At 43.3% G+C, this 12,127-nt stretch overlaps 1 protein-coding gene across 2 annotated transcripts in view; it reads right to left on the reverse strand.

Annotated features, from left to right (window-relative positions):
* Positions 1 to 12,127, reverse strand: part of scaper (S-phase cyclin A-associated protein in the ER) — a 56,736-nt gene that overhangs the window by 37,902 nt on the left and 6,707 nt on the right. The window contains exons 5-20 of one of the 2 annotated variants that reach the window (XM_046393256.1): positions 10,155 to 10,255; positions 9,586 to 9,702; positions 8,807 to 8,934; positions 8,579 to 8,658; positions 8,372 to 8,503; positions 7,516 to 7,866; positions 6,027 to 6,194; positions 5,827 to 5,893; positions 5,618 to 5,735; positions 5,153 to 5,264; positions 4,601 to 4,741; positions 4,116 to 4,271; positions 3,881 to 4,023; positions 3,655 to 3,736; positions 3,416 to 3,568; positions 2,137 to 2,244 (exon numbers count right to left, since the gene is read on the reverse strand). In XM_046393256.1, coding sequence (XP_046249212.1) covers positions 2,137 to 2,244; positions 3,416 to 3,568; positions 3,655 to 3,736; positions 3,881 to 4,023; positions 4,116 to 4,271; positions 4,601 to 4,741; positions 5,153 to 5,264; positions 5,618 to 5,735; positions 5,827 to 5,893; positions 6,027 to 6,194; positions 7,516 to 7,866; positions 8,372 to 8,503; positions 8,579 to 8,658; positions 8,807 to 8,934; positions 9,586 to 9,702; positions 10,155 to 10,255 — 2,157 coding nt within the window. Of the gene's footprint in view, positions 1 to 2,136; positions 2,245 to 3,415; positions 3,569 to 3,654; positions 3,737 to 3,880; positions 4,024 to 4,115; positions 4,272 to 4,600; positions 4,742 to 5,152; positions 5,265 to 5,617; positions 5,736 to 5,826; positions 5,894 to 6,026; positions 6,195 to 7,515; positions 7,867 to 8,371; positions 8,659 to 8,806; positions 8,935 to 9,585; positions 9,703 to 10,154; positions 10,256 to 12,127 lie in introns of both variants that reach the window. The other variant, XM_046393255.1, reaches the window with a different exon arrangement.

Consider the following 12,127-nt stretch of genomic DNA (forward strand, 5'->3'; position numbering starts at 1 on the left):
AATGGAGGTTGTGTATACTTTGAGTGTTTGAGACAATCGGACTCAATGACAGACAGATGTCTACCACTGAACCATTGTAACAAAGCAGCAAAGACGCTGGCCTAAGGGCACTGCTACCGAACAATAACACAGATTGCGAGTAATATGATCTCATTCTAAACATCTCTACCTTTCCCTGACACAAACAGACCAATAGCAGATCTAAAAGGCAGTCGACACAAATACAGATTCTTTGGGATGTGTTCATCCACTGCCTTTTTTGTAACATTCAATAGGCCTGAAAGGTAGGCCTTCCATTTGGCGTGAAACAAACAGCTGTTTCTCATGTTGGCTACTATGTAAGACACTACACTGGGTACAATTACCACCACTACAGGGGTTTACATGACATGTTATGCATTGAACTGCATCCTATCAGTGACATTTCAGGAGGGGACAAGTCACACAAGCACAAAAAACCCCCAGAAAACTATTCATGGGATCTCTCAACAGCAGCTTCACTGCTATAACTAGCTGAGATGTCAGATCTCATAACAGTGTGGGAAGGGAGAGGCTTGCTTCAGCTGGCAGTCTGGATATTTCATCAAGGTTCTCAATTTGTGGCTATCAGTGCAGCTTTAACTACAAGACCTTTAGTACTATTCATTCCCTTTGGGAAGTCAGCTCTGATACCCTCTGCAGCCTGGTGATCCCTCTACTGGCCGTGCCTCGCCAGAAACAGTCTTTCCTCAGAGAAGGCAGCTTTTTTTGAGCTGCCGTGTCTAAAAAGGTTATCAGTAAATCAAGTCAGAAGCTATGGGTCTCGGATATTACCTGCATCGCATTAAACCAGGACAGATGGTGAGTAAAAAGACTGATTGCCATCTCAAGCTTTCTCCCTGTACATTGATCCTACCCTGTTGATAATCATTGTATTTCTAATTTAATTCGCAAGTCTTTCAGAATGAGAGAAAATGACTAAATATGAAGGCACAGGGCGTCTGCCACCCGTTTCCGCTGAAAAACTATGGAGTGACCTCTGCACAGCAAAACCAACCATCGTCATTTTAATTAAAAATCTTTCATTGCAGGGAGAGTTATGAAGCTGCAGTCCGCAAAATAGTTAGCAGTGGTATGAATTAAATAGTGGACACCAAAATGAGCTTTGATATAAATAACATAGGGCCACATAAGTCAATCTAAACAAGATGTAGACCTACTGGACAGCGTGATTGGCTGTCACACTGAGTGAGGAAAAAGTAGTTCAGGACACCTAAATTGTATCTGTCAGAGATACTACAATGGATAAAACCTCAAATAAATAATAACAACACATGTAATGGAAACTTATGCAAATAAAATCCAACATTTGGATTTACCCAGATGCAGAACAGGACAAGGATGACTTGGAGTTCAGCAACTTAAGTTTGGACTAAACTAGTACTGACAAAAAGACAACATGCAGCATTATGTTTATTAGCAAAACTATACCATACGCAACAAGACATATTGCAAATGAAAATGAAGTCGTTCTCATATATGAACTGTTTATAGTGCCATTTTGGTGAAGTGCTTCTCTCCATTGCTTGCATTGTTTATCATACTGTCAAACTGAAAAAAAAATGACCTGCATTTGGAGAGGAAATGATTTAGAGGAAAGGAAGGAGGGGGGTATCAATTATTCCCCACTGAAAAAAGCTTTGAATGAAGGAGGTGCCGGGGCCAAAGGTGCTGCGTATAGCACCAACAGTTGTCAGCCTCACAATGAGCACTGCTGAAAAGCCAATCTCATATTGCAGCCTGAGAGGTTACCTTGCATTAACGAGCTGCCTTCCCATGGAAAGGCACTGCATGACAAAAACAGCCTGGAGACAAGGGGGTGATGTCACCCTTCTGCAGAAGCACTGAACCCTAACTGTGTACATTTCAAGGCCCATTTGTAATCTCACAAAGCCAGCAACAGAGCTGTGGCAGTATATAAGGGGATGCATAAACAATAATAATGACCACGTCATAAAAGGCAACCATGGTGTCTCTTTGTCTTTTTTACATGACACAAGGAGCAGCAGAGCAGTATTCTTTGACAGGATGACTGGATGTTTGTTCCAGGCACGGTGTGTGTGTGTATGTGTGCGTGTGAGAGAGAGAGATACGCACCACTTCCTCATCAGAGAGCTCCCGTCCCTGGATGCTGCTACTATCTCGCACAGCCTGTTGGTGCCTCTTGCCCTTGGTGTGGCTGAACAGGTGCACCTCTGAGGTGATCTACAAATACAAACACAGTGGTCAGAGGTCACTGCAGCGGACACAATGGAGACAGAGGCAGGAGAGGGTCAACAGAGACCCATGGGACACTGGTGAAACGATATACCACAAGAGCTTGTCGAAGGGACACAACCTGCCTCTACAGAACATCCGGTTACAGAAAAGACTAAAGAAAGGAAATGTGATTTGTTACATATAGCATATTATGTGTAACTTAGTGATACAGATAAATGACTTCATGGTTGTGTACCATTTTATTTTATTTTATTTTATCTTGTTTTGATACTTGATAGTGTAAATGAAGGAACCAACTGAAACTCTTCTGGGATTTAAAAATACAAATAAAAGTGGAATTAAGAGAAAAAAAACAAAATGACTTATGAATGTTTTATGTATTCTTAATTTGCTTACCCTACAAAGCAATTCAGTCAAATTGCCAAATGTAAGCTGGGCACAGCAGTAGCTGTCAAAAGATGCCTAAATTAATGGACGTCTGAAAAATGGCCACAACAAGAAGCAGGTGTGCAGGAAGCAGTGCTGTTCTCCCCTCTCTGGAAACAAGCCCATTTAGAATGGTTTGTGTTTAATGTCATTAAATTAAGTGCTTGCTGCTGACCAGTCCATGATCTCTGGTGTCAGATGTTGGCCAAGGTCATCTAACATTTTAACAAGATTCCCTCTTTCACCCCCAACCTTCCTCTTTATCTGATACTGGTTTGAAGACTCAAGGTGCCCCACCCTCATTGCTGTCATAGCCAGTCTGTCAGAGATAAATGGGTCTGCTAGTGGATTTGCTGCCTGTCTCTTGAAAAAGAATAATCATACCCAGTCATAAATCTCTGTTATAGATACCACGTTTAATCAATGCTGTTAGATTCTCATTTAAATATGCCCTCTTCCAAAAATCCTCTAAATCACCTTTCAGTCAATGTACAGCCTAGGAGAGTTGCCAGGAGCTGTTCTCCAGCAACACTGCCATCTCTTAAAAACATCCATATTTACCACTTACACACAATATTAGTTGAGGAGAGGAAAAGACTTAAATGAAAGGTTTTAGAACAGTTCAAGCCCAGCTGAAAGGAATAAGGACTTTAAAGCATCCCATATCTAAAGGTGTGAGGGACATAAATGGACATCAGAAAGTCAAGTGACGGGATGAACCTGTACATACCACGACGCCACACAAGGAGCACTGTTTCTTGCGCTCGTATGGTGTCAGTTTGGGGGCGTAGTCTGTGTTTGCATGTCGACCACTGCTAAGCTCAGCAGCCTTCTCCTTCCTCTGCTCGATTTGCTCCATATGCCTACGGCTGCTCTCATCATGCTATGGCGGAAACCAGAAACCAGGGGTCATATGGGAAACATGTATGGTGTCCGATGGGGATGCAAGGTGGCACGGTATAAACTTACCTTCATCTGAATTTTCTTCTGCAGCTCTTCCATGGCCTCCTGTTGAGCAGCACTAAGAGCAGCCAGACGCTCCTCTCGGTCTCTTCAGACAGGACAGAGAAAAGCCGTGTGAAACAACTCGACATGTAAATACAAGTATCCCATTCACCAAAGTGAATGGTGGAATCAAATAAGGAATGGTGCAGCCACTTGTGTTTATGTGCGTTTAAGGGTTTGGTTCACATACCTGGCCCTTTCCCGTGCTGCATCTTCTCTAGCTTTCTCTTTTTCCTGCCTCTGCTGTTCAATACGAGCCTCCTGCTCCTTCCTCCGCATCAGCAGCTCCTCCACCCGCGCCTGCCGCTCTGCTTCCAGAACACGTTTACGCTCCTACAGAGGGAGTAGAACAGATTGAAGATGCACCTATCAAAAATTACAACCACAAAAATTCAATACAAATCAAGCATTTGTTTTTGTTGCACCTGCACAGCCTCATCTCTGGCCTGCTTCTCCTCCTGTCTCCTCTGTCTGTCCTCCTGCAGCTCGTTGAGCCGTTGCTCATACTCATTTAACTTGGCCAGGGCATCATGTCTCTTGTTCTGGGCTTCCAGAGTGTTGATAAATGCGATTTCATTCACCTGTACAGGCACAAGTGCTTATGAACGTGGATATAAAACAGACACACACACGGTATGTATCAATAAACAAAAATGCATATACACAGAGAAAATTGGGGCGTGTCAATTTGAATGTCTTTAACCCAAATAACCTGCGAAATGCGTTTAAGTATAGGAGCAATAGTGACAATCAGCCAATCTGACACCAGTTATTTTTTTTTTTTTTTTTTTTTAAAGACATTGTCTTTTAATAAACTTTACCGTAGTGAAAAACCAATGAGGGCAAACATTCCACTTAATCCAGACAATTCCTCAGCTGCTACATGCATACGGTTATCCCCATTCCCTACCTTGGCCTCTTCTTCTTGGGCCTTCTTCACAATCGCCTGGAGCTGCAGTTCTCTTTTAAACTCTGCATGTAAGAGCCTTTCCTCCATCATCCTCCGACGCTGCTCCAACAACTCCTCCTTCCATTTCCTCACCTCTTTCTCCTGCAGAGAGTGGAGAGTGACAAGCAGGAGCAGGAGTGAAAATGTTTTTTAAAAAAAGAAAGGTTAATCTAGCAGTTTCTACTTTCTTTAGTGTGTCTATGTGGGGATTAATGCAAATACACACCACTTCATGTATTTATATGGTTAATCCTGATTTATTCTAGGACTCACTCATCTTGCCATGGTCTGGGGAATAAAAACAAACTTCATGAAAACTGTTGATTTTGGCCAGGGGTCTCTCTCACGACTGTCTGCGGCCAGCTGGACTGGATGTGACCGGAGGGGGTTATAATACTTAGTGATTCTATCAGGCAGTGTGCTGACAAAACCTCTCATTAAGAGCCAGGCTGCACTTAGCTTGCATGGAGTTTCTTTAGGGTGCTTTCCATCTACTTTGTACGGCTCACTCACTCTTTCCAAAAGCTTCTGCAGTTTGAATGTCTTTTCCTCACGAAGTTTGTCCCTCAGCTGCTGCGCCTTCAGCTGTTTCTCTTCATGTTTCTTCTTTGATTCTGCAATGGTTCTGTCAAAAACATGGAAACAAATCATTCACCTCTCTGTTTTCCCCTTAACAACACTCACAGCAGATATATACTCTGATGTCCACTAGGACCTGTTTAGGTGGTCTGGGTAGTAACCAATAAAGCAAGAGAATTCAGACTCTGTAAGTGGGCCTCTGACCGTGACCCTGCTGGGTTAATTCCTTGTCAAAATAAGATGATGGGATTGCAAATGAGTAGATTGAAGCACTGTTCAAGAACACAATAAATAAGTAGAGAAGCTGATTTTACTGTGTGGATACTGTCAGTGTCGCAGGCAGTTGAAAACAGCCCCAATGTGCTCAACCAACCACTGCATAAAGAAAATGTTTTGCACCTTTTGCGTGAAGGTGAGGACAATTTCTCATGCATGTGGATCCCATGTCCAGGAGGCCGAGCAGGTTCCTCTTCTACCATGTCCCCCCATGAGGTACTCTGACGCCATGGCTCACGAGCTACAAGAAAGAGAGAGAGAGAGAGTTCAATGTAATGTTTGCAATCACAAAAGAAAAGTTCACTTTCTCATTTGGATGTCGACCTCCATACCATCATAATCTGCAAGCATGTCACTCCAGTCCATACCGACTCCACAGCCTCCATTGCCAATGCTAGCCTGTGGTAACGATGTGTGGGTTTTGTTTTTACACGTCAACACACAGTTAAAAGTAAAAAAATTCATACGTAAACTTGCTGTCCAACAAAAGGCACTTTACATTTAGATTCTAAATAAATATGATTAATCTTACAGAGAAGTCATTATCGTTGTCAGTCTCCAGGTCATTGTTCTCAGCCTGAATCTCCCTGGTCAGCTGCTCTTCCTCAGCGATGGCACTGGCAATCGCCTCCTCATTGGCCTTCTCCAGTCGGTCAGCAAGCTCCTCTTTCTTGGCAAGGACCTCTGCCATGGACTGGGGCTGAATACATGGCAGCACAGATACCACTTCACACAGGCAGCATTTCACACTTCATGAATGTTGAGTTCATGCAAACAACCACTGAGGAACTAGAAAAACAGAAATCTTTTCATGGTATGTCACAACAGAAAAGAAGATGGGCATAAATAGCAAAATAATGATGGCTGAATTCAGTTTAGCTGTTTCTGTGCCAGAGTTTATAAACACTTACTTGATAAAACACTTCAATAGGAACAGACCCACACAATTTTCCCATCACTCTTTACATCATATCAGAGACGTTTTTTAAGATATTGGCTTCTCCCTATATGTAAATTATGTCCAAAAAAATATTTGAAAACATAGAAATGTGAAAATTAACGCTCTAAATGAACCAAATGTATTCACTGTGTAGCACCTGTAACAATCTAGTTTACCTTCTGTGAAGTTGGCCTGATTTGTAATGGGGTGCACCAACCAAAGACTGAGGGGAACACCATAATCAACCCAATCACAGTTCGTACCACACAATCATCACAAGATTCACAAGTGAGGAAGCATTCAAGAGTCATGCAGGTCACGTATACTGTGAGGATGAAGAGATGGTGGAAGGAGGCAACTGATGGTTTTTGTTACAGGAAACTGTTTACTTCAATCTTATAAGTATTCTGGGAGTTTGTGTATTTTCACGACATAGCAATAATAAGAGAATGACTCACAGTTTACTTCAGTGCATCAAGTGCATGAGGTGTGTATGGGAAGGTCAAAAAAGTTCAACACAATTATTGCTTGGATGAAGCCAGACTAGACCGGTCTTAAATTTGAGGCCAAATAGCCTTCACTGCAGATTTGAGTTGAAGTTTTTTCCACATGCTTTCATTCACCACCTGTCACAATGTTAGAGGCATAGTCATCCTTGATTAAGTGCATGGAGCTCTGTGTTCACATACTCCATGATGCTTAATAATAGTGACAACACCTGATGTGGGCAGACAGTGTTTGCCTAAGTCCTGACACTGGGTTGAATAGAAACTGCAAACTTAGCAAAGGTTCAGCAGGATTTTTTGCACAGAATTTTTAAAGTGGCCAAAATAACTAAAACAAGTTGAAAGATTAGTTTTGAACAAGACCCTGTGAGCATTTGCTCGAGCACAAAAGTCATCAACTCACAGCTATTCTTCACATTGAATGGTGCTATAACAACACTACACAGAGCTATGCAGTTTTGCCTGCAAATTTGGTCTGGAGGTTTCTTAAGATTGACTTTGTTTAGGCGGTGAAGGACCCTTGGGGATCCCTGCCCCCTCCCCTCCCCTCTGCTCCTCCATCTCTCAGCACTCACAGTAGAAAGCTCTGTGGGGTCCAGCACACTCTCCAGTTTCACCGCTGCCATGGGAGTCTCAGTCTGTCCTGGAGCAGATGTGGCCATGCCCTGTGACGCGCCCCCCTCAGCCCCACTGTCTCCCAAGGCCAACAGCGCACCAAGCCCATCCGTCTGGGGAAGGTCTGGGGATGCAGAAAGGGCCAAAGCAGGGACTGGGACTGATAAGATAATCTCTGTTGGTGGGACTGTGGCCGAGGATGGGGTGGATTCTGGGACCTGAGATGGGGTAAGAGCTGCTATGGGGGGAGGCGCGTCTTCACAGGGAGCGTCGACACACTGCCCCGAGTCTTGTGCACTCTCTGCTGGGGGCTGCACCAACAGTCACACACACAAACTCGATTTAAAAAACATGCATATTTCAAGCAATTCATGAGAGGAGTAACAAAAAAAAGTCAAACCAGTCAATACTCAACACACAGCTAAAAACACAAATCATGCAGGAAAGCTGGTACTAACATGCCCTAAACATCAAATTAGGATCAGAATAAGCCAACAGATTGGAAACACTGATTTGTATTTCGAAATCAACCGACAGCTACAACACACTCTTACCAAGTGTGTCTTGAGGCATTGACAGAGTATTTATTTCATGAGAGTGAAAATGGGTTTTCTGCCTCTGAAATGTCAGTCTACAATCAATTGCCTTAAAGTTGATATGGCTGTCTGGACAGTCTGTCTATGAATACCATGGAGCCCAAAACAAAAACAAATAGGGCTGATAAAATGGTCTAGTGTTACTTTGCTCCTTGTGAATAATTGATATCCGGGGACTGCACAGAGAGAAAGACATCACGAGGTACAAAAACCTCAGTACCTCCATCACGTGCCCGTTCTCTGGATGTCCAACCTTCTCCAGGGGGTCAGGCTCACCAGGGACTTGCTGTTCATTGTCAGTTTTGGTCGCGTCCTTGTCCAGGGGACACTGAGGACGGAGTTGTTGCTCCACCTGAGGAAGTGGATGTGACTGGTCACATTTGGCATTGTCCTGTTTTGGGGTGACCCGAGCCAAGACAGGACTGACCTTGGCAACCATTGTGGCAGAGCGAGGTTTGGCAGTACGTCCTCGCTGGACTGTCTCCCATCCCTCAGCATCTTTTTTACCTGCAGAATACATGAGGTACTATGTCAGTCAAGGAGAAGATGTGTTACTATGCGCTACAGGGAACCACAGTGTGTGTTACTATGCGCTACAGGGAACCACAGTGTCTCAAAGTAAATTCTTGCTCCCGTGCAGGAGGAGATTTCTTACCCAGTTTTTCTACTGGCAAGGTGGTCTGCTGACTGGAGGTAGGCACAGACTGAGTGCTCTTCACTCGGTCTGCCCAGCTGGGGCCCGTGTGGGAGAGCCGAGCTGCAGCCAGTGTAGCGGGAGGACCACTTAACAAGACACACACACAAACCATGCATGAGAACAAACAACTGTGCACCTGTACAGTAAAGCCTTTACTGTCAGCAGGTAGGATGTTCAATTTTATTACGCCATTAGATCTAATCGCTGAGCAGCTCCTTCAGTCAGCCAGTGTAAGACGCTTCAGCAGTGCCTATCTAACACCACAGCACTCTCCATTCCGAGATAGCATGGGACTGTATTGGACAACAGGCCTGCGTCATGATCAATATCCATTTCCTGCAGCATCCTATTACAGAGCGGTGCACACACTGAACCGATGCTTCAGCAGTCTTTAACTGACACTTTCATCTACACCTTCTACTGATTCTGTGGCCAAATGAGTGAGAGACTCAACAAACTGCATTAAACAAATGCTTCACCATCAGCAATTAATGGCTATATTGCTAGATAATTTAGGCTGCATTTTCTAACCCCTTCAAAAACAGACATAGTACAACATGTAAAATATTGATTGGTTAATAACAGGATGCCCTATGATACAATTCTAATCAAATAAAATGCTGTGTTGAGCTTTAAAATAAAATCCAATGAGTAATGGCAACGGAAGAAAAAGGGTTTGGTGAAGCAAACAAGCCTTAAAGCACAAGCAGAGATAATGACAGTAAGACGGGGCTTACCCAAAGCTGAGGGTGCGACGTGTCCCTGGAGAGGGAACCATCCTGTCTGCAGAGGGGCTTGGGATCACATGGCGACCCGGAGACATCTTACGTACCTCCCAAGCTAAAGACGTGGGCCTGAACAAAGTGAAAGTGGCGAACATTCCTTAACTAACACTAATCACAATCCCTAGTTGCCAAACACACAGAGAGACTCGGCTTGCACTTTTGCAAATCATTGAAACAGCTGATTCAAGTGCAGCAATTTGTGCAATGAAGGAAGCATGTAAAACTTCCATTTTTAAAAAACAAAACAAGATTAACAGTACACTATAAATGAACAAACTGAGAGGCAGCATCGGGAATTTCATTTCTTTGTCAATTTACAACTGCGGTGGTCGCTGTGTTAAAGACAAGCCAATAAACTCAGGGATCTCTTTGAAATGAAGCCAAGGGCATTGATCCATTCTGTTTGTGACTTAAAGCCTGACACCAGCACTTCTAGTTTCACCTCAGGGAGCAATTGAAAAAAGGGGAGTGAATGAGTGAGAGATAAAGACGAGCAGTGAACAAAAGAAACTGAGGATCACCTGTTTTGGGCATCTGTTTTCTCCAACTTCTCCTGAAGCTGGATCCAGTCTATGAGAGCTTTGAAATCACGTACATAGTTGTCCAACATCATCAACACCTCCTAAAGGCAAGCGGATAAGAATAGGATGGAGATGGTGGTTACATTGAGATAACAAGACAAACACAAACCAGAAAAAAATGGCACAACGTAGAAGCAAATAGAAAGTTGCAGCAATTTTCTTTTCAGTGTCTAAGAAGACACATATAAACACATATTCAGATCATAGAACAAAACAAAAAGTAGTTATGTTATCATAGATTTTCAATTGATACTTTTATATCTATTACAGAGTGTAAGCCTAAAACAATGAATAATATCTATCTGTTAGTATTAGCAGGATCAGTTCAACAAAACAAACAACATCTTTTTCCAACTAAAACCAGTAACTGGCATTTCAAACACTTGTTGAGAGACCAAATCTGCCATTCAAGTCAATTTACAAACTGACAGAGGGACCTTACACAGTGGCAAGCAGGAGCTGGCCCACACATGTTAGAGACTGAAAAGTTTGAGGAAAAACAGAGAAGGCAAATTCCTATTATCTGCACTTGGACTGTCTCACAGTGGTGGTTTTCCAGAGGTGGTGGCCTGTATGGAGCTGTTTCCCAAGGCTCTAATGAAACGAACACAACTGATTGATGGGAAGCGTGAAGGGAGTGGTAATTGAGAGTAAAGCTTCACAGTGCTTTTAGTTAATAGACAAGTCAGGCCAGTGAAAGATGTGTCCAGCAGCAGGTCCGCTGATTAGACCTGGTTAACAGGCAAAGACCACTGCTATGGCCTGGTGTTCATTTGGTAATGAGGGCCAGGATGGAGAGACGTTGGCTGCTCCCCTGACAGATAAAACAACAGTGAGTGAAGGTACCGTAAAGTGGCTTTCAGCATGTTAACAGGCGTACTTACCTAAATACAACCTACACATAACATTTCATGCGGAATGACAAAATGTTTAACCTTCCAGAGGCATTGCCATAAAGTAGGATGGCCAGTAAAAGCCTATGGTCCATACACAGAATGAACAGGTACAGTCTGAGCTACTGTGACTGACTTCAAGTAAATATTTCACAGTTTACATTGTTGTTTCAGCTGAATAATTTAACACCAGAATAGTTTCTTTAAGTTCACGCTAAAAATTATTTATGTATAAGTACCTTTCTTGCCTGGTCTGGGTGATACTGCTAATGAATCAAAGATGGGGAATAAGGAACAGTTGATAGGAACCAGTTAGATGTGCGGGCTGTAGACTGAACAGTGTGTGGGCATTACAAAGTATATATGAATCACTCTGTTCGATAAACAACTTCTGTCTGTGTGGGAAAAAAAAAATAGATTTATAAATTTATTTTACGTTAGGTCAGCTCTGAGTATCTCATTCAAAATTATACAAAGCATTACAGTATCATTGCAGAGTAGGTATCACATCCTGGGTGGAAAATTGTTAGCCATTTGTGTGAGAGCACACAATGCAGATTGCCCACAGCTACACTGGGGGTTTGTGGCTGGGGGGATATCAGAGCACTCTGTTTCCCCTCCAGATGACTCCATCATCTATCAGTGTCCATTAAGACCAAGCTGGGTGGGATGGGGGATTATGAGCAGCACCCAGCTCCATGGCCATTAAACAGCATTAGAGGGTAGAGAGACGTAGTGGTATACGGGAGAAAAAAAGAAAAAAAAACCTAGTGGCCAGATGTCTGACACAGGCCAACTGACAACAGGCTGATCCCACCACAGGGAGCTGTGCTGTGGCACTGACAGCAAGCCAACCACACCACAGGGAACTGGGCTACGGTACTGACCGCAGACCGTCACCAGAACCATGCTCAGCATAATGATGCATGGCAGAAGAATCAATAAAACACAGGACCAGCAGTATCATACCAGTACACCCTGGAGCAGTAGCACTACTTTAAGGTTGCACCAAAACAAAAA

Source organism: Scatophagus argus, chromosome 7, assembly GCF_020382885.2.
Source record: "Scatophagus argus isolate fScaArg1 chromosome 7, fScaArg1.pri, whole genome shotgun sequence".
Lineage (NCBI taxonomy): Eukaryota > Metazoa > Chordata > Actinopteri > Scatophagidae > Scatophagus > Scatophagus argus.